The 27,306-nt window shown below is 35.4% G+C and overlaps 3 protein-coding genes across 5 annotated transcripts; 1 reads left to right on the forward strand and 2 right to left on the reverse strand.

The window, feature by feature from the left end:
• Nucleotides 1-14,627: 14,627 nt before the first annotated feature.
• On the reverse strand, nucleotides 14,628-18,181 carry LOC113348557. 2 transcript variants are annotated; one of them, XR_003359709.1, is made up of 3 exons: nucleotides 17,443-18,181; nucleotides 15,375-17,300; nucleotides 14,628-15,206 (listed from the first exon to the last, which is right to left on the reverse strand). XR_003359709.1 is itself a non-coding variant. In XM_026592377.1 (3 exons), the coding sequence occupies exons 1-2, from the start codon at nucleotides 17,729-17,731 to the stop codon at nucleotides 15,407-15,409; spliced, it is 1,134 nt and encodes a 377-aa protein (XP_026448162.1). In that variant the 5' UTR covers nucleotides 17,732-18,181; the 3' UTR covers nucleotides 14,628-15,206; nucleotides 15,375-15,406. The 2 variants fall into 2 exon arrangements, 1 of the variants encoding a protein (XP_026448162.1); XM_026592377.1 differs by having other exon boundaries at nucleotides 15,375-15,517; nucleotides 16,709-18,181.
• Nucleotides 18,182-18,467: 286 nt separating this feature from the next.
• LOC113348556 (high-affinity nitrate transporter 2.1-like) lies at nucleotides 18,468-22,436 on the forward strand. Its single transcript, XM_026592376.1, has 3 exons — nucleotides 18,468-18,595; nucleotides 20,643-21,481; nucleotides 21,570-22,436. The coding sequence occupies exons 1-3, from the start codon at nucleotides 18,553-18,555 to the stop codon at nucleotides 22,368-22,370; spliced, it is 1,683 nt and encodes a 560-aa protein (XP_026448161.1). The 5' UTR covers nucleotides 18,468-18,552; the 3' UTR covers nucleotides 22,371-22,436.
• A 314-nt stretch (nucleotides 22,437-22,750) lies between these two features.
• Nucleotides 22,751-26,036, reverse strand: LOC113348558 (G-type lectin S-receptor-like serine/threonine-protein kinase At2g19130). 2 transcript variants are annotated; one of them, XM_026592378.1, is made up of 4 exons: nucleotides 25,877-26,036; nucleotides 24,346-25,788; nucleotides 24,098-24,217; nucleotides 22,751-23,871 (listed from the first exon to the last, which is right to left on the reverse strand). In XM_026592378.1, exons 2-4 carry the CDS (start codon nucleotides 25,169-25,171, stop codon nucleotides 22,850-22,852), a joined length of 1,968 nt encoding a protein of 655 aa, XP_026448163.1. In that variant the 5' UTR covers nucleotides 25,172-25,788; nucleotides 25,877-26,036; the 3' UTR covers nucleotides 22,751-22,849. The 2 variants fall into 2 exon arrangements, with proteins under 2 accessions (XP_026448163.1, XP_026448164.1); XM_026592379.1 differs by having other exon boundaries at nucleotides 24,346-25,393; nucleotides 25,823-26,036.
• Between the last annotated feature and the right edge of the window lie 1,270 nt (nucleotides 26,037-27,306).

Genomic DNA, 27,306 nt, shown 5'->3' on the forward strand with positions numbered 1-27,306 from the left:
ATCCGAACCCTTATCTTGTATGGCCAGGCCTTGCCCTTTACTAGAAAAATAAATGTCTGTATTCAGTCCTCAACATATATGCATACGAAGGAGTCCAATAACTCGCTGACAGGGGATTCACGAGTTTTTAGAATCTTACCTCCCGTTCCAGATGGGGGATGAATCGGTTGTAGTCGACTCAGGCCACTGACTCCGATGTCTAGTGTACGAACCCAAGGTGCAGAGACAATATCGTAATTGTCCTCCTTCTCTGCAAACAGTTTATATTTAAAGTACCCTTCCGTAGGGTAATAAAAAAAATAATGTCCCAAAGTCCAAAAGTCCAAAAATTAAAGAAAAATTACAAAAATAATAAACCCTAATACAGTTTTTTTTTTCCTAAAAGAAAATAAACAAACCCTAAACTAAAATTGTCTAAAATAAAATTGTCTTCTTTTCTGTTCTTTTTGCTTTAATCTTTAGCTCCAAGTCTTTATGAAATCACCAAACTCTTTGGCTCAATTTTCTTTATGATCCAGAACCTGTAGACACAAGATAAATACCCAAGAATATAAAAAAGAACAAAAATAAAAAATAAAATAAAATAAATAAAAATAAAATAAATCTAAACCCTAAAAACAAGTCCGCGTCGGCGGCGCCAAAAATTGATGTGATTTGCAAATAGTGGTAAAAGTGGTTCGATTCTCATACTTGTGAAGGATATTAATTAGACTTAAATTCTAATAATAAAATAGAAAACTCACTAAAAATTATAGCAAACTCAATCAAAGATGATATCAATATTAAAAGAAACACTGAAGCTAAGATTCCACTATTTTCCAAGTTCAAAGTGATTAAACCAATACTTATATTTATGCAATTTTCTCGTTTAATTTGATTCTAAAATATTGCAACAAGTAGATTTTCAAAAGTAGTAATTGTAAATACCAAGTATGAAGCATCAAAAGTCTCAAAACTAAGCATACTCCATCAAAATAGATCACAATCACTCAAATAAAAATCATATTCAATAATAGTTCAAGGAAAATAATCATATAATTATTGCAAATAAAAAGATAAAATAGAATATACCACTTTTTGTTGGAAAAATAGCTTCCTCTATCGCCTCAGCAATGGGGTTTAACTCCTCATATTAATCATGGTCTTAAAATATGGGTTTGTTGCTCAAAAGATGATTAAAAGAGTGAAAAGTAATAACACAGACTGTTTGCAACAGTGTATCGGAGTTACAAAACAGATGTTACAATGGAACTATTACAGAAAACTGTTGTAAATACTGTTGCTTTGTCGCTGATTTTAAGACCCCATAAACGACTGCCTTCAATGACCTTTTGTTCTTCGTGTTCTTCCTTGTGCACCATCAGAAACAATTTCCTGCAACTCTTGATTTCGTTCTCTGTTCTTCTCTAAACTTCCCCCAACTCTCTACTTCTCTTCTATATGACCCAAACAATCTATTTATATCAAAAATACTGATTAAGTCTCTCCCAAATCTTCCAAAATCTATTCATCTCTCTTCACGACAAAGTTGCGGCAATTTCTTGTTTTAGAATTTCTGCACGTTTTTGAGCTTTCCTTTTTATTCTAAACTCTTCCTTAGATAGATACAAATATTTGGGAAGGTTCATAGCACTTTAATCTCTCTAAAATTCCCTAAAACAGGTCACACACGTATCTTTCCATATATTTCTGTTGTGATAAAAATCCGTCGATTGAGCCCAGTCTAATCGATTTCAACACCCATATCAGATTCCTAGACCCATAAGGAGTCTATCTTATGAAAATCAGAGGTTTAATCGACCTCAAACTCCTCCAAATCAAGAACCCTAATCTGTTCTTCACTGCCACAAATTTTCCCGCCAATTTTGAGGATTTGAAACCGTGAAGAAGAAGGGCGCCCCCTATCCAGAGTAGGGGTTCCTTTAGCAGCTTCCTGAAGGGGTGTCCTGGGGGTGCCCCTTATCCAAACCGGGGGCCCGAATAGCAAGTGTCCTCCGGGTGCTTTCCGACAACTTTTCGAGCCAATTTTTTCCAAAAATGTTTATTGGCCAAAAATACCTACAAATAAATAAAACACCATAATAAGTACAAAAATGAGGCCTAACAATATACAGAATCGAGACAAATCGGACACAAAATTGTGTCTATCACGCTCTGCGACCAAGATATAAATTCTTCCAGGTATGGCTTGATTCTATTTGATAGAATTTTGGCCACAATCTTGTATAAGACATTGCAAAGAGATATTGCACGATAATCCGATGGTGTTGCTGGGTTTTTGATCTTAGGTATCGAAGTAATATTAGTGTGATTCAATAATTCAGGGAAAACAACATAATGGAATATTTTTTTTATTAATTTGTAAACATCATCACAAACAGTACCCCAGCACTTGTTGTAGAAAATTGGAGAGTATCCATCTGGTCCCGAAGAAGTGAAAGACCCCATATTAGATGTTACTGCCCATATCTCATCCATTGTTGGAATTCTATATAACTCATCATTGTCTATATGAGATACTGCTTCACCCTGAATACTAAATTCCGGAGGATCTGGTGTGGATGGTTCTTGAAAAAGAGTCTTAAAGTGGTGAATTAGTTCTCGCGAAATTTCATCTTGATTCGAAGTCCAAGATTGATCATTTGTCAGCATATGACTAATAGTATTCTTCCTTCGACTTTGCTAAACAGAAAGATGAAAATGTCTCGTGTTCCTATCTCCACTCTTTTCCCATTGTTGTTTCATTCTTTGATCCCAATAAGTTGCCTCCATTATAAGATATTCATGAACATGAGTCGTCACTATTTTATTTTTTTGAATATTAGAAGCAAAAGGACGCCATGATTGGATTCTTATTAATTAGTCTTCAGCATTGCTATTTTATGTTTGATGCATCTAATTCTTCCGCGACTCCATTCAGTAATAAAAGATCCGAGTTTTGTCAATTTTGAATATCCTCCTCATCTTCTTTGGACCAACATTCATTTAATTTGTCTAGAAATTCAGGATGCGAAAGCTAGTGAGCTTCAAATTTATAATTTGGTGGTGCTCTAGCGATGTTTCTGCAGGTGTTTAAAAGAATTGGAGCGTGATCACTCGCAATTCTTGGAAGATGAAGAACAACTGCATTATGAAAGCCGATACACCATTCAGGGCTATCTAGCACTCTGTCTAGACGTTTCATTATCAAGCCCTCTATATCTCTCTCATTTGTCCAAGTATAAGCAGGCCCCTTATATCCCAGATCAATTAGATGATTTTGTTGAATGAAATCATTAAAGTAAGAGATATTGGAACTCAAGACCGGTAAACCACTAAATTTTTCATCACTGGAGACTATAGCATTGAAATCACCTATAAAACACTTAGGACCTTCAAAATTTTGAGCATAAGAAGTCATATTCCGTCAGAAATTTGATCTTTAAAGAGAAATCAGAAGTCCGTAGATGCAAAACAAGTGCCAAGGATGCCTTGAATTATCATTAAGAACAGTAACATGAATGAGGTTAGAAGATTGTGAAAAAAATTTAAATAGTAAGTTCATCTTTCCATAGCAGCCACAACCCATTACTGCTCCCCACAGATGCAACAATACAATGATTTTGAAAACCAAATTGAGAAACACGTTGTAATGACGCAGGCTCAGACATTTTTACTTCGGAAAGGAATAAGATTGAAGGATCAGTACTTCTGAGGAATGTTTTCAGTGCGCTGATTGTTGGGGAATTCCCTAAACCCCAATAATTCCAAGCCATCATTAACATTTATGATGCGGTTATTGAGGGTTTGCCGCCTTACCATTTGATGAATTAGATATGTTCTTCTTAGCATACTTTGATCTTGGCGAATTATTAATGATGTAAGATTCACTTATGATGTAAGATCCACTCAAACTAGTTCAGATTTTCGACAGGGATCTTTAGACTGTTTTTAGATCTAAAGACGATCTTGTGATAGTCCATTGTTAACAGACTCCCTTCTGTGCGTGATTGATCACAAGAGATTCAAGTTGTTGTCTGCAGGTATTTATTGAAGATCTAAGAAGATTTGAAGACAAAGAAGATATTGAAGATTCTGATTTTGGGTTCATAATCTTTGGTGTGCACAATACTTGTTTCGGTAAAAAGAGGATCCAACTATAATCAGTTTTATCATTGTGATAGAATTGGATTGATTAGTTGAGTAGATCGACAACAACACATTTCTTTGGATTAAGAGTGTTGATTGCAAAATCTTAACCATTAATTTGGCAATTGAACATAAGATAGATCTAAGGACCCGATGAAGGAGTTTATGTTAAGATAAATAGAAGAGCCTTTGTCCGACTCATATCACTTGGTTGAAGAGAGTTGATACCAAACAGATTTGTTGTTCCTTTACTGTTTGGAATACGAACCAAAGGAATTGATCCAAGTACGTGACTTATTTATAAGTTGGAGGCGTGGTAATACAGACGGAACTATGTGAACTATAGGTTTAGTTTCTTGGTTTCAATTATACGAAGTTGGTGTAATTTTGTGTAGCGGCTTAATCCTGAGACTATTCAATTCTGGATAAGGTCCCGGGGTTTTTATGCATTTGCGGTTTCCTCGTTAACAAAATCTTGCTGTGTCATTTACTTTTATTTTTCGCATTATAATTGTTTTATTATAATTAAAGTAAATCCCACAAACGTTAAGTCCTATTTACTTGATAAGTGAACCCTATTGTGTTTGGTTAAGTCCCAACCTTTTTATCAAGTAAACATACTTCGTTTTTGTATTATCTCGATCTCGCACCCATAGACGATCACACGAAGTGTGAACATATAAGCTGTATTGGCTCGACTCAGTACATAGACAATCACTTTCGGAGCAAGGACTTATAGGTAGGAAAAGTTTTAGATTTAGGTATATTTGGGTACCCTCATCTTTTCAAAATAAACTTTGTAATTTCTCATCCAAATGCTTGATTTCCTTGGTTCTTCAACATTACTCGAAATCTTCGTCACTTCTAAGTACTCCAGTGATTCTGAATGTGTTCAACTCAACATCATAGTTATTGAAGATCCGTAGCCATAACAATAAGAAAATGATTTTTCTCAATTATTGTTATACAGTGTCATAGTATTATTACACACCATAAAATTTCAACTGTATCACAACTTTGACAATAATACTAAGGTGATATGTATCACTCCCCCTTAGAAAATACTTCATCTCACATATGAAAACCACTTCCCCTTACATAATGATCCGTAAACCATATGTATTTGTAGTGTGAACTACACAATAATTCTCTCCCTTTTTGTCAATATAAATTGGCAAAGGTACGAAAACTAGAGGGATCATAATAAAATTCTCATAGAGATACTTCATGACTAAAAGAGAACATATCAACTTTGTTTCGATGATTTCACATAGTCGAAACTTAGTGTATTCATCAAGGAGTTTATAAAGGTACAAGAAAACTCCTACAATATTCCACAACCGCACTCCCTAAAAAGATTTGGAAATTAAGCAAAAGTTCTATTAAGAACTCTCACCCATAAAATGTCATTCCCGAAAGAACAACAAGAGCGACCTTACTTTCACAACAAAAGAAGGATTTCTTTGGACATTAACAAATCACATGAAACATGAATTTGTATCTAGAAAACTCAATTAAATTAACCACAAGAGAACCCATGATTAATTTAATCGAAAATGCTCAACATAAGAAAACTCACGGAGCCGTACAATACTTTCACATAAAAGTGGATAAGGGAAAGATCAATACTGCGGAATATACAAAGATTCATTCTATTTTTCATCAATATTTGCATAATGATATCATAGACTTAATCTTTGTTATCAAAAGTTCATTCTATCTTCCATCAATATTTCCATAATGACATAATATATTTAACTTTTGACATATATGGTAAAATCATAGTTCACGGACGCAAACACACATATCCCATAATAATTTTTTGCAATATATAAAACCAATAAAGATTAATACTGAAAAATCATCTTCCAAATAAACTTTGGAATTTAAATAAATAAATCTAAAAACATTGCAAGATGAAAATCGTTGGCAATAGCAATGTGTAATCACAATATAGGTTATTCCAAACCCTAGTTATCCTTCTTAAAACACAAGAACAAATTCTCATAAGAAGATTTCTAGACATAATAAAAACCAACAAGATAAAAACAAAAAGACTCCTAAACGATCAAAATCGATCATGAACTGAAATAAAAGAGCTTTTCCGGAACCCTCACGAGTCTTGAGACCTTTGAGCTTGTGATTAACAGCATCCACTGCTTCTTCAGAGAAAATATCCTCATTGAGAAGATATCTAACATGTGTTTTCATGAGAACAAGGTCAGAGTTAACCTTTTCAACTCAGTTCTTAACACATCGAGACCCTTCATAGTGTCAACGAGCTGCAGTTTTGCTTCCTCAAAGTATTTAAGAAAATCATGAACCACTTCAGACGAAACCATCTCCTCATTCTCAACATCTTGATGAGAATAGGCATAGTAGCATGGGGTATCAGGATTTTGACCATCAACATCTAGTAAGGTTCTTTTCTTTATCCCTTTGGACTCGAAACCAATACCTTTATCAAGAAAACCTCTTGCAAAATCACAGGTGCGAGAAGGTGAAAACATTCTTGAAAAAAAAAAAAATATCAGAGAGTACGCGTACGTGACTCAATAGGTTCGGTACTTAAATGGTTCTTAGGGACGGTAACTTTTAAAGTTTCTAAAGATAGTTCGTGACAAGTAAGTCATGGATACCCGTACGAATACAACCCGAACCCAAAAGAAAAGCAAAACTAAAACCATAACGTACCCTTTTACAAGAGTAAAACAAAACAATATAATTTTGCTACATGAAGATTTTCTTTCACAAATTTTTGGCTTAATAAATTTTATATTTCCACAGAGAAACAATAGAGCACAAAAATAGCAGGCAACATAGTTGCAATAAAAACTTCTTCAAAAAATAAAATAAAAAACGAAGAGATTGTCGAGACACAAACAATACTTAGCTAAAGATATCTGTAGAAAATAATAGTTTAGCTATGGACGATAAGAAAATAGCTCGACTAATTAGAAAGTGTTTTACCAATAAGTATACCTGATTATTAGCAAATCTTACTCAACATGATTTTTATGAGTAAGCACTCAACCCTTGTGATTAATTAGCACAAGTATGAGCTTTATGCTCATCAAATGAATATTCTTCATGGTTAATCCTCTTTTTCCTTCTAATTTTTGGAGAAAACCCTTTGTGATGTGAAGAAGTATCATAAAACTTACTATCATGAAAGTATGAGACTAAGTTCGAATCCTTACCACAACAAGTTTGTATGGAGGATTTTGACAGCCTGTTGATAAGATCCTTGTATCCTTCAATTATCAGATTAAGGTTGTCCTTCATATCTCCGTTGTTGTTTCCATCCACTGGTTCCTTTTTTCACATCTTGAACATCATTCTTCATATTGGGTTAATAAGAACCTTTCTAAAATCTTCTTGAACGATTCGTATTAATGCTACAATTGGTTCGAACGTTGGATGAGCATATTGAACTGAGTTTCTTAGAAGAATTCACAGGATGAGCACTAAAAACAATAGGTTTAGACATCCGAATGTCAGTTGCACCTTTGAGTATTAAATCTAATGTGTGCTGAAGTCGATCAAAGTAATTGTCATTCAGCTTCAGTTTGCTTTTCTGTTGAACATGTCCTTTTGAATCACAAAAAAAGACATACTTTCTGATAACGGGAGTGATTAGTGTGTGTAGCATTAGAAACATCGTTAAAAGGTTTCTTCCTTCCATGAGACGTGGTAAATCCATGATCAGTGAAAGAACCAAGCACTACTTTAGCAAAAGGAATGGTTTGCAGTTTAGCTTCTGAAGTTGTTTTCATCAGAGGAACATGATTAGAATTAGTCACGTTTTCTAATTTCACAGCAGAGTCAGAAGTAGTTGGTATGACAGACTCCCCAGGACGACCTTTATCTTGAATAGAGAGATTACTCAATAGTCGTTCAATTTCATGGGCATATTCCTTGAGTTTAGTATTCAGTAAGGTTCGAGATGAACAAAATACAACGATTTCCTCACGAACAACCCTTAGTTGAGAATCGCGATCTTTTACCATACCAACTATTGTATTGACCTTGTGTTTCAGCCTATTGATTTCAACTGCCTGGATACTAACAAGTTTTATAATTACTGCACTCACTCGGGCTGCTTCCCTTTCTACTTCAGAATCATATTCGTCAGTAAGATAATCAGGGTAACACATATCAATACTCGTCTGTTTCGTTAGAACACAATGTTCATCTATATTCGAGATTGACATGCCCTTCTCTTTAATAGAATCCATAGAAACAGAACTTTTATCTCTGCTGATGCGTTTGTCAGAGATAACACAACTGTCCATAGAGTCAGATTTCCACAAACACAGACTTATGAGGTCTTAAACGTGTTTGCCTGCTCTGATACCAATTGAAAAGGCGGGGGTCTAACAACCACACCCAATATTTTGTTTAGGAAATCTGTATGGATTAACTCCAATATATTTCCAAGAGAATCAACTATACAGTCATACTCAATCAAGCAAAATACATCCAAGAGTTATATCTTTTTTTCTCAATGTAATCAACAAATCAAACAGATAGAAATCCTACCAAAGACCAATGTTCAAGTGAAAATTAATTTATATCAACAACCAAAGGTTTGGTTATCTAATTGATTGAACTACACACAACCTGTGATATTTCAATTATATAAAAATCTAATGCATAAATTTTAATAACACAGACACCAAAATTTTTGTTAACTAGGAAACCGCAAATGCAGAAAAACCCCGGAACCTAGTCCATATTTGAACACCACACTGTATTAAGCCGCTACAGACTCTAGCATACTACAAGTTAACTTCAGACTGGAATGTAGTTGAGCCCTAACCAATCTCACACTAATTAAGGTACAGTCGTGTTCCTTACGCCTCTGAATCCCAGTAGGACTCTACGCACTTGATTACCTTAGCTGATCTCACCCACAACTAAGAGTTGCTACGACCCAAAGTCGAAGACTTGATAAACAAATATGTCTCATACTGAAAAGTCTACTGAATAGATAAATTTGTCTCTCACAGAAGTACGTACGAGTTTTTGTTCCGTCGTTTGATAAATCAAGGTGATCAAGAACCAATTGATACACCGGACTTATATTCCCGAAGAACAGCCAAGTAATATCAATCACCTCACAATAATCTTAGTCGTGTAGCGAAACAAGATATTGTGGAATCACACGATAAGGCGAAGATGTTTGTGACTACTTTTTATCTTACTTATTGGAGATTGAATCTCGAGCAAATCTTAGAGAAGATAATACTCAATACGATAGAACAAAGTAAGATCAGAACACACAACTACAGAGAAAATAATTGGGTATGGCTTCAGTATCCCAATGAAGTCTTTAAGTCGTTAACCTATAATGGTTTTAGAAAAACCTAGGTTAAAAGAGAATCGACTCTAGTTGCAACTAATATCATACAGGAGGTGTGGGGATTACGTTTCCCAGTTGCTAGAGTTCTCCCTTATATAGTATTCAAATCAGGGTTTGCAATCAATGCTACCTTGGTAACAAAGCATTCAATATTCACCATTAGATGAAAACCTGATTAGATTCAAGCTAATATCTTTCAACCGTTAGATCGAACTTAACTTGTTATACACAAATGAAACGTGACTTCATTTATATATGGGTAAACATACCTAAACGTGTACACTTAGTTGGCTCAACAATAGTTGACCGAAGTTAGCCATATGAACACTTTCATATCAACCTTGTTCATCTTAATCACAACTAGTTCAAATGACTCAAATGAAACTAGTTCTATAGTTGTTCAATTGTTTACATTCTCATAGAAGTATACAAGACACAATTGAAGCAAAATCGATTTTGATTCACTCGAATCAATTCATGAACAGTATAACCAAGGTTTACGAAAGATTGCATTCCTTACTATATAAATGTATTTGTTCATGAACAAAATGATTTTAGAACTTAACCCACTCAAGTATGCAAACGGGTACGCATACCTAAGTAGCCGGACTTGGTCTGGGTTTGCCAGTATGCGAACGGGTACGCATACTGTCGTACACAACCAAACTCAGTTGAATTCCCAGACTTGAAATGTTAAGCCGGTACGCATACGGGTATGCATACTAAGTTCCCGGACTTCAACTATCAAACCAGTAAGCATACGGGTATGCATACTATGATTCCCGGACTTGGAATAACTTGCAACAATTAGCATACAAGTACGCATATTGTGCTATATCCATTCAATAGTTAATTGTTCTAAACTCCATTTTAATCATTGAAACATTCTTGGAAGACGGGAATAAATGTCTCACACAAATTATTAGCTTCAATGCAATTTTCAAGTGATCAATAGATCAATACAAAATATTCCGAGTCTACATCAAATGACTGTCTCACACAAATCATGTTACACTGAGACTGGAAAAAAAATACATTAAGAAAAAAAATTAAGAAATTGCTCGTCATGATGAGACTGGAAAAAAGAATAATTTTTTTTTTTGTGTGAGACAGTCATTTGATGTTACACTGCATTATTTCTTAATGTATTTTGCAGTGCCTATTCATATTCTTTTTCTCTAGGCATTATTTTATACTTACTCGCATTCTTCATTCTTGTAGCTGGATTCTAATGTGATAATTATTGAGCGGCTTGGCAATTCATTTTAGCTTCATACTTTTAAACAGGGTTTTACTGAACTAGACTAGTTCTAGATTAGCAAATCAATAACAAGCTTTGCTGATAGTGATCTGAATAAAGGCTAGTTTGGTATTGCTGTGAGTTTTAGAAAAATGCTTTTTTGTTGTGCTGTGATGTGTTCTGCTGTGATGTGGAAATAAATCGGCACGATGTTTGGTAAACTATAATTTAAAAAGCACCGTGCAATTAACAAACTGTAAATTCTGTTTGGTAAACTGGTATTTTAAAGTGCTGGTGATGTAGTTAATGACAAAAATAGACATATTTCAAAAATTTGTTTTAAATACAATTTTACTATAAAAATAATTATAACTCTAATTTTAATATATTTAATAAAATATAAGTAATACTTATGTTATTATTTTGTAAATTTTATTATTATTTAATAAAGAATTTAATGATTATGGTTTACTTATAAAATATTATTATTTTTATTATTATTGTAATTATTATTTTAAAATGAAAAATGACGAAATAAAAAAATAAAATAAAAGTTAGAAATATAATGTTAAATGTACAATATTTTAGGGTAAAACTTGTCTTTATATTAAAATAACAAGGTTAAAATAGACAATCAATTAAATCGAATTACGTGGGTCCACAACTTCTGTTTTTCCATCTTTTAAAAGCTAGTGCTGAGTAGCTTTTAAAAGCAGGCGTAAAATGAAAGAGCTTCTCTCCAAAAGCATTTTGAAAAAAAAAATTACCAAACACAATTTTTAATAAAAGTTTGTTAGAAATTTGTTACAAAGTGCTTTTGGTTGAAAAAAAGCAATCCTAAACGGGGCTTAAGACTGAGAAGAAAAGTCTGGCTAAATTGGGGCCTATGACAATTATTTGGGTCCTATCAAATTTCCCTTCCCACTCCACCAAATGGTTATGGGCTACCAGACTTTTCAAAAATACTAATTTACCCCCAATTAATTCCTAAAACTATATCATATAAGTACTAATCTTTCCATTTTCAGCAAATCCAAAAACATAAAAAACCTAAACTTAAAAAACTTTCTATTTTCATCCTAATCTTTCCAAATTCTCAAAATCCTAATCAATTTTTTTTTGATCCTCTTATCCAACGATCTTCGATCCAACCAAGAAAAAGGTAAATCTCCATCAACCGGTTCTAGTTTTCTCATTTCTTCATTGATTTACATGTTTAAATTTTCGATTTTTGAAAACCAAAATCTCTGATCTTACCCAGAATCGGTTTATGTTGACATATCAAATAAACCGATTCTGGGTTTTGTTCTTCGGCGATGAAGAACATGCAGTGTAATTGGTTTATATGATGATTAACATCAACCGATTCTAGGTTTAGAAACAAAATATGAAAAGACATCACCAGAATCGGTTTATAAGTGCATTAGCATAAATCGATTCTGGGTACCAATTTTTTTTTTTAACTACAGGTTTTCACAATCGGATTTTATTTGCTTGTTAATGTACCGATTGTGGAATTTTTCCTTCAGATTCCATTTCATAATCGGTTTTTATATATGTATCACATAAACCGATTGTTTATGTTTGACATTCCTGTGTGTTTTGTTGTTTAGAATCGGATTACATATGTTTTCCTATATACCGATTGTTAACTAGTTTTTTGTTTTTTTTTTGTAGTTATGGACTTAGGCCACTTAGCATTTTACTCTCGAGAGCTCACCCATGAAGATATTCACAGGGCACCACAACCCATGCCAGAAAGAAGCTTTTATAAGTTTGCATATGGGTATGAGACCCGTCTGGAGAAAGCACTCGCACTGGTAGAAAAGCTTGCACTAGAAGAGCTCTATGAGGTCATCAGGTTTGCGAAGATAAAGAGGGATTTGATTTCAGATGAAAGGGATCACCATAGATTTTTGGAAGATATGTTTGAAGAAATGACTGAAGTTCAATCCCTTGCTGAAGCAGAAGATGCTGTTGCTGTTGCAAATGCTCCTGGTGTTGCTCCTGATGCTGGTGCTCCATGATTTATAAGTTTTTAAGTTTAAGTTTTTGGTTTTTAGATTTCGGATGGTTAAGGTTTATATTTTGGATGATCCTGGTTTGACCTTAATGCACTTAAAGTTTTAATTATAGTTATGTGTATCGTAAAACAAGTTTATGCATGCTCGAATTGTTTTACCAAAACACATGGCCACAATCGGCCTACTCGATATGTTCACATAACCCGATTATCTAGGGTCCATTAAAAAATCGGTTTTATGTGTGGAGTCACTATAATCCGATTTTTCGTGTAAAAAAATGCTGTTTTTTCTGTATCTTTTTTCAAGTTGGAATCAGATCAAACGTGCATTTATATAAACCGATTAATGCCAGTGAAAATTCAATTTTTTTCCATTCTTTAATCGGATTATGTTGGCAACAATAAAGACCGGTTCTTGGTGGCATAAAAATACAATCAGATCTTACGGACCTTCGAGAAGACCGATTATTCCAAATTATTCACTTTTTTCAAAAAAAAAAAGAAGTCGTTGGGGACTTTCTCTATATATAGAGAACTCATCCTTGGACCCCATTTTCCCCAAAATTGCTCATTCTATTCCCTCTCACTCCATATACTCCAAAACTACTCATTTCATACCTCCACATATAAGAAATGACATCGTTTGACTATGCCGAAGATTTGGAAATCACCAAGGCATGGTATGCCGAAACTCGAATCAATGGACAAGCTAAGGGTAGATGCCGAAACATTTTGGACAAAGGTACATAACAAATATAGGCAAGAATTTTGGGAATACGAATGAAAGAAGTGTTCAACAAAACCATGATAGGCACCAAGTCATCGAAAGTGAGATACTTGCTTATTTAGCCATCCAACAACGGATTTTGAACGCTAGCCACTTTAGCTTGTTCATTGAACAATTTGTAAGTATTTTTGTGGTTTATTTTACGTAATCCATGTGGTTTGATCTTCCAATTAAACACCACTAACAAAATAAGTTTGTGTTTTGTTTTTGTAGCACCAAGTCGTGAAAGCGCGCTACTTGGAGGAAAAGGGGAAAGCATTCACGTTCGATGCAAGCTATCACTTCATCGTATCCAAAATTCTGGAATATGCCCCGGAGATGATGATGGTGGGTGAATCGGACTCGGATTCCTCCGACGAAGATTGATGGTTTTAGAAGTTTTTGTGTAGGTTTTGTGGGTAGATCTCTATGTAAACCCTCACGAGAATATAACTCGTCCACTAGGGTCGCCCAGGGGTTTAAAGGCTTGATGCATGTGCTAAATGCATCCGTGATTCCTACGATAATGAAATGAATGAAATAAAAATTCTTATGAAAGACATCAATCGGTTTATATATGTCAAAGAAAACCCCAATTTTGGTAATCGGATTATATATATACCAACGTCAATCGACTATGAAAGTCCTCTGTTAATTTTGGAAACACCAACCCAGAATCGTTTTACGAGTGCATGAACGTAAACCGATTCTGGGTACTGTTTAAGGGAAAGAAAAATAAAAAAATTTAAGTTGTTTGATGTTTTGGAAAATTCTTTAACATTGATTGATCTAACATCTAAAACATAATTAACACTTAATACGATTAACTAATACTAATTAATCAGAAATAAAATAGGTAATTAGATAATTGTTGGATAAGGGGTGGTGTAAAAATTATTTTTAATGATCTTTTTTTGTCATCTAGTAGCATGCCCAAAATAAATGCACTAGGCCCAAATTAGCTAGGAAGAAAAACATATTGCATAATTGACAAATATGAGATGGCATGGCAGGATTATGAAGACATAAAAGGAAAAAGAGTCTCAATTAAAGTCTTCATCGAAGAAAAAATAAATCCTAGAGTACAATGCAGTTTTAGGACAACTGATTCACGAATTAGGACGATTGCTGCGACCTGCGGATACCGGGGGTTATACGTGGTTATAAAAAAAACATGTTATATGGCTTCTGCTCTAATAATAACCAGAGGTAAGTCAACTGTTTTCCAGTACGCTAGGACATAATCCTTTACGAGATTTTGGTTATGAAAGTTGCTCTCTTGAGGTACAGTACGTACAGGCAATACTGATACAGATAACAATCTGACATGGCTTGACCGCTAGAAATTTTTACAACTGATCCAGGGACACAGACATTAGAACAGGGCCATCAGGATGCAGGACACCTCTATTATCGACCTCATCACTGTGTGTAAGAGGATATTATGGATTGAAGTTCTGAGTATGTCAAAAAGATCAAATGTAAATGAGGAAGAAAACACATTCCCCAAGAACACAACCAACATATGAGGTGCCTCAAGAACAACAAGGGACATCACTCTCTTACTGAAGATTTGATGCTTTATAATTCCATAAAAAGATTTGTCAGTCTTCTGCAAGGACTTATCTCTTCCTCTGGTGCTTTTGTTCTGTGACGGAAACCCTGATGTATCCCCCAAACCATCCTGCAAACGAAACAGAGTTCATTAGTCTTCAGTTCAGCATAAAAGACTATCATTTTCTATCCTAGTAAGATCTTTTGTGTTTAACATATTAGAAGCCAACAAGATGCTATCTTAAGAATATTGTACAATGGGAGAAAATAATAATGTAATAAGAAAGCTTATGAGTACCTGTAGAAGGGTTCCCATACAAATTGCAGATTTCATCTGTGCATCTTCACCTTCACCAGCTTCAGTAACTCCCATGTGCCAAGGATAATCCTCTGCCAACATATGTTTCTTCTATGCTTAAAACCTGATAACAGGATCACTTGCTGTCATAAAGAAGACAAGATGTGGAATTCAATTTTCCAGCAAAAACTGTAATGCAACCTGTTTCAAAATTAATTAAATACCATACTACCAAATACTAACATCACATCAGTACCAGAAAGTGCAAAAGCCTCGAACTGCAAAAATAAGAACAGAATATAGATCACCATATCAATGTCTATTCACGGTGGCCAACCATATTCTATCACTTTACAATTAGAGAAGCGAACACCTAATATCGAGACAGGAAATATCTCAGTGCGGTACAACTGATAACGTTTAAGAGAAAATCGCAGCAAAAGCAAACTTTTCTCTGTATTATTTTGCCAGTTGCATTCATGGATATAAAATTCATCTTTGAAAAAGAGAGCTTCAGGATGTATACCACACTTAAATGCATAATGGAATGTGCATTATTTTGTTATTTAGAAAATAAAGGTAAAAGGGAAGTCCAGAATCCCCTCTACAAAAACAAACAATTATATCACTGTCTAATGATATGTAGACACCAATGCAGATCTTCAGACAAACCACAGCATCTTATGCATAGTTTACGCCAAGACTTCCCATATCTTACCAAATAAATGAATTCATGTCTTTTTATAACTTTGTACCAAATAAAAAACTTAGCTACCCAGAAGCGGAGTTGAAGTAGATTATGTACAGGCTTCTTATAATCAAGTTTCACCCGTGTTCTCCATTTCCAGATTGTGGAAGCATATGATGCTGACACCATGATGCGGATGAGTATAAGTGCGGCTAGGAGCCTAGGACTACGATAACAACATTCTGGTTTATCCCTGCATAAGTACAATTCTTCCAGGCCATACAACATCACTGTAACACGGTTCTTTTCTGACAAGGAATCTCAAACTCTTTGGTACATTGATACACAGCATAATATAATCTTGATTCAAACCAAAAACATGATTAGGAGAACCATGAAAATGAAGAAGCAAAAATGAAATGTTTAAAGAAAAATAAATCTATGTTCAGTCTAAGAAATTGGTAAACACATCATGTCTGAATGAAGACGTCAATGCAGTAATATAAGAGAGAAAACAAAAACCTACCTATATCAAAAGTTGCAAAACTAAAAACATAGCAGTAAAATTCTCTTGATTAGTACCAAAAAAAGTGGATTAAAAGTATGCCAAGCTGTTCACATGCAAGAAAACCCTCATTTCACTTGCCTCAAACATAGTCTCTAACTGTTTTGATTGCACATCATAGCAGTGGAAATTCCAATACATGTCGGCATGGTCTTCATCACCCATCCAAGCTGGCGCGTATATCATTTTAAGTCTAGGATATGTAACAATTGCAATACCACGATCCCACCAGAAACGACCCAAGATTCCTGGTACATGAAAACTGCACTTCTCTGTCCATTCATATTGTTGCTGTTGGGTATCCTTCTTCAAAACCCATAAACTCAATTCATTGTCTGAGATATGATCAATGTAGCAGAGTGATCCTTCCATCTCATGTATAGTAGTACATTTTTCTGAAGCTCCCTTTGGGAATTGTATCGTGTGGAATCTTTCACTACTAACATCAAAACTAACTATTTCCCTTTGATCCCATGCATCCTCATCAACCTCACTCTCATCCAAATGTGGTTTACCCAGAACATTAGCCAACCAATGCAAAGAACCATATGCGAACACCGTTTTCCAACTAGCAACATCTGGCAAATGACACTCTTTCGGAAGAACGACAGGTCTCCATGGATCACCACCTTCAACGCCAAGAGTAATAACCCTACATAAGTACTCCTTTATCCTGTTTCCACCATCACAACAGCAGAGAACCACCTTATACTTTTCCATGACTGAATCATATGCTAGATTAACGACAAAACCATTATTATAAAGACAATCGTTATAAATAATATCGTCAGGTACTGGAAGATTAATCAAATCACCTGTAACTGGATTGTAAACATGGAGACTAGGTATGTCCTCTTGGAAAGATGATAGTAGTACTAAACCATTTAAAGAGTGTTGAATCTTAAGGCATTTATAGACTAATCCAGTTTCTTTTCCGAAACGGAAAAACTTCTTCCTCCAAATAATCAATTGATTCCTCCTCCTCCTTTCCCTCTTCCTCATCCTCTTCATCACCATCATCATCATCATCCTCCTCATCGTCATCATTCTCATCCTCGTCCTCATCATCATCATTCTCATCCTCGTCTTCTTTTTTGTCCTCATGACGAGCAATTTCTTTTTCAATATCAACTACTTCGGGAGGTTCAGTCAAAAACACAATTTCTTTAAAATTCGAAGGAAAACAGATGAATCCAAGTTTCTTAGGGCTTCGAAGTAAATGCAAATTGATAAAAACAGGATCATGAATGATTGAATTAGACCATGATTTGCATACACATCTAAATTTCATTAAACTATCAATGGGCGTTCTAGTAAGTATATCATATAGAATAGTATCATGAGGAAGTGTAAGAGAAGAAGAATTACTCATCAATACTTGTTTGGAATCACCACCACTGGCACCCGTTTCGTTCTTCAACTTCTTCTCCATACTCATAATCAAATTTCTGGCGGTGATAAAGAATTGAAAAGAGAGATAGGGTTTTTAGATGAAAATTCACTTACTCAAATACCTAAATGCTGAGTGATTGAGCAATTCATCCATTTCGTTTATGAAAAAGTGTTAGGGTTTTTTGAAAGATTTTAGAGAGGGAGGGATTCAAGGAAAGGCTCATTGCTTTTTGGTATTGGGGTATGGCATAGGGTTGTAAGCGAACCCCTGACCATAAATAGGCGTAAATAAGTAGTAAATCTATTTTTGGGCTTATTCATCCCATCTCCTTAGCAGCTAGATCCATAATTTAGCAAAATGGTGATTTTGTATAGTATTAGACTTGGAAAGAAACGCATATATTTTTTTTGGACACAAAATAAAGACTAGGGTTTTCGTTTTTATTCTTTAAGCTTAAAATAAAAATAGCTGTCGTTTTTGGGAACCCTAGCTATGTGAAAGAGACAGTTGCAAGAAGAAGGAAGATTGTTTGATGCGGAAGATTGATACTAGATGGGGATTCCGCTGCAAAACAGGTAGGTTTTCTAACTCTTATGCTCTTTTTTGTCTAGTCTAGCAAGTCCTAAAAGTTTTATGGAACCCTAGCTTCCCTGCTAAAAGAGAAAGAAGAAGGATTTAAAATTAGGAGTTTTAGTCGCAACTTTTGATGTATTATTTTTGCTGTGTACTAATCAACATGTTGGTGATGTTTCAATCATGCTGGATCCCGGATCGGTTGAGCTAAAAAGCTAGACTTAGTTACTTCTAGTGTATTTAGATACTGGTGTACATAAGTGTTTCCCATTAACTATGCTGGTATACATAGGTGTTGGTAGCCAATAACTTTGTATTTGATTACGCTTGCCTAAATGATGTTATCTTTGACCATTGTGCGATATTTGGTAGACACTGTTGAAGTTCATTTTCTATACGAACTGTACACATCTAAATGGATATTTAATTCACGATGTAAGATGGATTTAATACCTACAAGATTACCGATTGGCCAGTGATAATAGGATCCTATTGGTAGGAATATATTTGTAGCAGTGGGTGGGGTTGTGACATGTCTGTTATACTATTTTTTGAGTGCTAGAGATATACAGTGCACCTTACTTGCCATTATATTTTCGTTTGTAGTTTGATAGGCCTGGCTTGGTCTCTCCCAAGTCATGGGTAGGAAAGTTGGGGTGCCTCTATGGGGTTTAAATATTTCAGTGTAACAGTTTAACGGCGTGTGTGGTTATTGGTGTCTGCTATTTTTGGCGATATAAAATGTTGAGTGTGGTCGACATATAAGAATATTATGATAAAAGGAATGATGTTTGTGGTTTGGCGTCCACTCCCATGGATTATCAGGCGATGATCGAGGAGTCGTCTAAAAGATATGGATCTATTATCTTTTATTGGGGCGACAACATTTAATTTTCCCGACCGACGGTAGGAAAATTATTTGGACTATTTAGGGATTGTTTCGGTTCCTATAATTTCGATTAGGAACAAAAGAACATTCTTAGCCGAAGTGTTCTTCGTGTTCTTCATCTTTAAAGGTTCGGTTGTAAAACTAGGGGCTTTTTCAAAATTACCCTAACCGAACTTACTACTGTAACCTCCATGTTCAACCTATTTCGATAACTACTGCTCAAATTTTCAATCAAAAACGAATTAGAAGTAATGGGTTTGTGGGAAAATACTTATGGACGGGTTAGGTTACAAAAGATTGGTTAATCGACGATGAAAATTCAATGAATCGACGACGATGAAAATTTGATGATTTTGATTAGATTTGTATATGATCAGGTTTAGATGATCATAAATTAATGAAGAAGAGAAGAAGAAAAATTGTTGAATAGAGGAAGAAGAAGTTGTAGATTAGTTATAATTTTAATTAGGTTAAAGGGTAAACTAGTCATCTCCACCTTTTAGGACACTTCTTATAATTATAGGAAGGTGGCCTAAATAAATCATGCTCCCCACAAAAAAACAGTGATGCCCAAAAAATCGTTCTTTAATTCCAACCTCACTTGTATTGATGGAATTTGGTTCCTAACGAAGTGAGGCCCATCATGGGACGATTCATTTTGGGGCGTGCTAATTTATCTGAGTTCAAAACTTGTTAGTACCAAATTTTTTACCAATAAGAAAAAAAAGGCTATTTGTGTTGATGTTTTTTTGTTTTGCTCACACGTGATTTTTTATCTGGTTTTTGAACATTTTAAAATACTAGTGTACAGTAAGAAAACAGAAGTGACACATCAAAGCTCTGATTAATTTTTCTTCCGTGGTTGCACAATTTTCTTTTTGGTCGTTTTCTAGGAGAGCCATGAACATTGCACATCTTTTTGCGAGTTTATTTCACGTTAACTCAGAAATATAAATTACTACTATTATCAAGGAATGTTGCCGAATCTTAAAGCACTCTTTCTGGCATGCACAATCCCGAGCGTGTTAAAATTCCCATGATCTCATCTTCTCAATGCCACTCAAAAAGCACTAAGCAGTACAAATTAAATAAAAAAACCACCAAAATTAATCTCAACTCATCTTTGATTTCATTGTTAATGGCGGATGACCATAAAGCAGGGAGTTCCACATCAGAAATAACCATGGACAATCGGTTGATCAGTAATGACAACGACAATGGCATTGCTAGTAAGCAGTCCTTCGGCTATACAGTCTCACCTCACTCTCAACAAGCTACATCATTGATCCAAAGAAGGGCGAAATTCGATCTACCCGTAAACTCTGAACATAAAGCCAAAGTCGTGAAACTATTCTCCTTTGCAAATCCACATATGAGAACCTTTCATCTTTCTTGGATTTCTTTATTCACTTGTTTTGTATCAACATTCGCTGCTGCTCCTCTTGTTCCGATTATACGCGATAATCTAGATTTGAACAAAACCGATGTAAGTAATGCAAGTATTGCTTCTGTATCTGGTAGTGTATTTTCTAAGCTTATCATGGGAGCTGTTTGTGACTTGTTAGGACCAAGATATGGTTGTGCATTTTTTATGATGCTTTCTGCACCGGCTGTGTTTTGCATGGCTTCGGTTTCGTCTCCTGGTGGATATGTTGCTTGCCGATTCATGATAGGGTTTTCGCTGGCTACATTCGTTTCAAGTCATTACTGGATGAGTACTATGTTCAATGTTAATGTCGTTGGCTTAGTGAATGGTATGTCAGCCGGATGGGGAAATGTGGGAGGTGGTGCAACTCAACTCTTAATGCCTTTGCTATACGTGTTGATTAAGAAATTTGGTTCAACTTCCTTCACGGCTTGGCGTATTGCATTCTTCATCCCTGGCTGGATGCATATCATTGCAGGGCTTTCAATTTTGATACTTGGCCAAGATCTGCCTGATGGAAACTTGAGTTGCTTACAAAAGAAGGGTGATGTCGGCAAGGACAACCTCTCCAAGGTCAGTTTACTAGATTCAGTTGATCTTTGTACAATCTATGATTAGATTTTTGTTAGTTGTCTTAATCAATTTTTGATTGGTTCATTAGGTTGTGTGGTATGCTGTTAAGAACTATAGGACATGGATCTTTGTCCTTCTTTATGGATTTTCCCTGGGTGTAGAACTAACCACCGATAATATTATCGCCGAATACTTCTACGATAAGTTCGATCTTAATCTCCATGTAGCTGGTATGATAGCTGCATTAGGCATGGCAAACATTGTTTCTCGCCCATTTGGTGGTTACCTCTCGGACTTGGGTGCACGTAGATATGGAATGAGGGCTCGATTATGGAACCTATGGATCCTCCAGACAATGGGAGGTTTATTCTGCATTTGGCTAGGCCTTTCCAATTCACTTCCAGTTGCAGTCTTGGCTCTGATCTTGTTCTCCTTATGTGTTCAAACTGCATGTGGAGCTATATTTGGTATAATTCCATTCATTTCTCGGCGATCTTTAGGTGTGATTTCTGGTCTAATTGGCGCAGGAGGCAATTTTGGTTCGGTGTTAACTCAATACTTGTTTTTCACAAGATCAAAATACACAACTTCCACAGGCATAACACTCATGGGGATCATGACAGTAGCTTGCACACTTCCTGTGGCACTAGTACATTTTCCTCAATGGGGTAGTATGCTTTTGCCTCCATCAAAAGATGCAGCCACATTCAACGAAGAATATTACTACGGATCCGAATGGACCGAAGACGAGAAAACAAAGGGATTGCATTTGAATAGTATCAAGTTTGCTGAGAGCAGTCGAACCGAACGGGGTAGCCACATTAACCGTGGTACCAAGAATTTTCTCCGGGTTGGGCACTTGGAGAAAGATCCTGTTTCTCATACTTAAATTTTGAGTAAGATCATATAACAAATTTACAAGTACTGATCACAATGAATATAATGTTAATATTTGTGGGGGACATGTTTCTAATCTTGTTTGATTTTTGGCAGCTTCCAAAAGACCTTTCTATTCATCCAAAATATCTTTTTAAAAAGGGGGATTTAGTTTTTGGTAGACAGCGGGGAACATGGGATTCTGGAATCAGGACTAGGGAAGATGCAACAAGAGTTAGATAAACGGGAAGTAGCTTGAGTTTTCAGTATAATTTGCTTAGAAATAGAATGTTCCCAAAAGTTAGTAAAAGAAAACCGCCCAATCTTCACATCTTAAATCCTCAAGATCTCCACCACCTCATTGTAGTCCAGACTACGTCTTAAGTAACTTCATTAGAAGGCTAATGTGTCACTTACGCTATTGATTGTTCATTAATTTAGTCGTATACATTTACGGATCAACTTACACCAATATCAAAAAATATGTAATAATCAATATGACATTGATGATGTCGTGTAGACTCGTGCTTCTGAACTGTCATTTGAGGAATCTAAGAAAGAAAACATATTATCCTGGTTTCCCACAAGCAAGTGAAGTGACTTTGGAATAGGAGGCCGGTTCACCTCCAAAATCCCTTCAAGTATCTGAACTACCTGACCCATGGAAGGCCTATGAGTTTCATCATCTTGAATGCACCAGCAAGCAACTCTACAAGCCCTAGTCAGCTCTAGAGGATCAGCATTACCTTCCAACCTGTTATCCACTAGGCAAATGATATCTTCGCCTTCGTTAATTTTGGTTGCTGCCCAAGCAGGAAAATAGCTAATCTTATCATCATTACTGAAATGGCCTGTGTTCCTCTTCCCCGAGATAATTTCAAACAGCATCTTACCATAGCTGTAGACATCAACTTTCGGAGTTATGGCCACTCCTGAAATCCATTCTGGTGCAAGGTAGCCTCTAGTTCCCCTCATGGTGGTTAGAACCTGACTGAATCCTCGACCGAAAAGTTTTGCCAGACCGAAATCTGCAACTTTAGGACAGTAATCAGCATCCAAAAGGATATTTTCAGGCTTAATATCACAATGTATGATACAATCCCTGCATTTTTCATGGAGATAAGCCAATCCTCTTGCAGTTCCTAGTGCTATTTGATATCTAGTCTTCCAATCTAAAACCTCAGCACTCTTCTGATGGAAAAGGTGAGAATCCAAAGATCCATTTGGCATGAAATCATAAACCACTAACTTTCTTGCTCCTTCAGAGCAAAACCCACGTAAGCGAACAAGATTTACATGCTGAATTATACCGATAGTGCTCACCTCTGAACGAAATTGCTTGTCACCTTGACTGACACCTTCAAGTTTCTTTACAGCTATGTCACTTGAGTCTGGTAAAACCCCTTTGAAGACAGAACCAAAACCACCACCACCCAACTTCTGCGCAAAGTCATTCGTCGAAGTCTGTAACTCTCGGTATGTAAATGCTGCCAAAGTACCATCCACTGTCTTTGCTGCAATTTGTTTTGAAATCAAAACAATAGAAACAACTGAGAAAGGATGAAAGTTTTGCGTAGTTGAAACTATGCAACAGAGATTATTTGCATCACCAGAAGACACAAAATCTATCCATGTTTTATACTTTTACACCAAGAATAATGCAATACTTAGAGAGAATATTTTGTTTTTCATGTATCTTAGCTAAGCTGAACTGAAGTAGATAATATGTTAGATACTTGCCATAAAATTTCTCCTTTATTCTCCATTTCCGTTTGCAGAAGTAAATGATGATGACCAAGATGAGTATAACTGCAACTAGTGAAACAATTGGGACTACAATAAAAACAGGCTTGTCTATCCCTGCACGCAGTAATCACCTCTTAGCTTAGCTCATGTTGTTAAAATCTCTAACCAATTAAATAACTTCAAGACATGGACTTTGAATCTGTTGAATAAAAACTTAAATATGAAAATAGAAATATGCTTACAGTTATCAGTTGTAATTGAATTCTCAAACCTCACGTAACAACTGGGTTTAAGAACTCCCCGACCTAGTGTCAGAAACATATTCGGATAACGACGACCAGCAAGTGCACTTGATAAGCATCTATTACAGTCACTTCCTAATAGATCTGGAGTACATTGAACTAACCCTTGAAATTTTAAACCTGTATAATTTACATCTCCCTTTGCAAACTTTATACTAGAAGAATTGCCAGTGCCATTAGATGAAGCTCTTGCTACAAGGTTATTCGTTAATTCGTTTATTAACTCATTAAATCCAGTGTTTACTCTATAGCTTGTGGTTGGAAGATATATAGTTGGCTCCAGTTCCATGACAGAGAAGATTGATCTGTTCGAGTATCTTAACATACAATCATTATACCATGCAATATATTCTTTACCGTTTGGACAATATTGAGTGGCGTCTCTAGTTGAAATATCAGCACAACCTTTACAATCTTCATCTGTAAGACCTCCTGTACAGAGTAACATACCATAAACTCTGTCTAAGCTTTGACCTATACTGTTATTGTAGAATGTCTTATTGGGTTTGATGTTAGATGAAAGCAGAGCTAGTGTCTCATGGAGATTTCTCTCAAACGGGCTATTGTCTTCGTAATTACACGGTGAACAATATGAGTCTAATAAGTATTGAGCTGTAACTTGAACAGAGATTGTGAAATTTATGACAGAAAGAAAGTAGAGATAGTTTAACCAGAAGTTACCCATAATTATTCCTTGCAGAGTGATTGATAATGATGAAGTATATTTTTTCATTTTAGAATGATTACTCCTTTGAAGATTCAACATTAGAATGATTATAAAAGGCAAGTCAAATTCAGATAAGTTGAAAATTCAACATTTCAAATGATGGACAGCGATGGTGGACCAATGATTTGACTTGCAAAAACACTCTCACCTAACAGATGTCTTGAATTACTGATTGTTCATTAAGGCCAAAACATGTGGTAAAAATACTTGAGTTCGTTTTCTTGACGGAACCTCAGCCTCTTTGATTCATATTCCTAGTTCCTAAACAGCATTGGATAATCTTGAATGTCAAAACAACGAAATGATCAAAAGAAGTATGGACATGAAATTTAGTGGATCCTGAAGTATTAAGTGAAAAAGAAGCAACTAGCTTATCTAAGTTTACAAGAAAACGGAATAGGTCAATATACAAAATATGAAAGAATGAAAACCTGCACCATGTAAGTGATACTAAAGCTTAATCATTCGCGCAGGCACTAACATAAGCGACAGATATCGATAATTAAATCAATCAGGCCATTTAACAAACACATAGATGATCATCCCAAATCTGAAATTTAAAGTGCTGTTTCTGCAAATCAAATTCCCAAATACAAACATGAACCTTAGACCCTAAATTTGTTGTTTTGCATACTCCATCAAAGCTGAACTCAATTCTGCAAGTATAAATGAATGATAAGAATTACATACCTCATTCAAATTCTACAGCTGGTGTCTGGTGAAGTTCTAGGGAGGAAGAGGAACCTGATTTTGAAGCAGATGTTGAAGAGATGGCGTTATGAGCTTTTCTAACCTGCTTGGCGTTGTGTCTCTCATGGAGGGAAAGAAAATGAGGTGAACATTGTTGGGACACAATGTTGATGAGCACAGGTCTCCAAAATCTGACAAGCAGCGGGCTAAGCTGGCCTGGAAAGACCCCCGCCAAGAAGAAGTACAATACTAGGATTTGTTAGTTCTGGTGTGGGTTTAGGCTTGAGTTTTCTTTCTTGGGCATCTGGGACGCGCGGACACTATGAAATTCTCAAAAACTAGGACGCAGACACGTATATACATATTTTATTTACGGTCCACGAGTTATAACCCGAAAGTGTCACTATCCATCCACAAAAAACACGCCAAAACAAAAGTAACACAAAAACCACAAAAAAACAAAAGTAACACAAAAATCCCAAAATTTTTGATGAAATCAAAATTTGGTTTCAACATAAAATTTGATGAAACCTCGTAGAGTTTGACGAAACCAATTTTTGGTTTCATCATAAAAATTGATGAAACCAATTTTAAAATTTGGGGTTTTTGTCTCAATTTTTTAAAATTTGGAGGTTTTGTATCAATTTAGTTTAAGGTGGAGTTTTAATGAATCCCAACATTTGAGTGGGGTTTTTGTACCACAACTTTGGTCACCTTGGGTTTTTATGACTAGTTTTGTTTTATTTATATATATAATCATGTATTTATCCAGAAAAGTCAAATATTTCGATCATAAAAATTAGAAAATGGTGCTACATGTGTATAAATATCAAAAGAAAAGAAGATATCGTTTATTTATACACGGAGAAGGTCAAATAATCAATCACTATTAAACACATGGTACAATCAAAATGCACTATTAGAATAACACATGCCCAACTAAGGGTATACATGATGTCATTTCCAATTACAAAACCCTAATAAAAACCTAAATTATTGATCTAGATGTTTGTCTTTCTTCATTTGGTTAATAATAGTAAAATAAAGGAAGAAGTTTAAATGAAAATGAAGAAACAAATGCGTCGGACACGCATCGTCGGTGCGTCCAAACCAGACGCGCACATGACGCGCAAATTGATGCGTCGGACATGAGTCGTGTCAGCTTCCCACGCGCATCTCGTGTCCGACGGAAGTCGGACGCAGACACGGCTCAAGAAATGGAGCGTCGGTGCAACCCAGTTGGGTATCCTTCTTTTAAGTTTTGACTTTTAGCAAGTCCCTGTTGTAGAAAAAAAAATTCAATAGGTAAAATTAGTGAGGTGAGAGAAACAATTTTTTTTTTTTTTGATGTTAAAAAACATATACTGCCTTAACTAAACTTTGGGCAGTGCCTAGTACAAAGTTGAGCAAAGAATCTCTTTGTGTTATCAAGTGATAGATTACGAGTATCAAAATAAACTACCGACTCTTTCCTAATACTTTTG

The sequence above is a fragment of the Papaver somniferum genome, chromosome 2 (assembly GCF_003573695.1).
Source record: "Papaver somniferum cultivar HN1 chromosome 2, ASM357369v1, whole genome shotgun sequence".
NCBI lineage: Eukaryota > Viridiplantae > Streptophyta > Magnoliopsida > Ranunculales > Papaveraceae > Papaver > Papaver somniferum.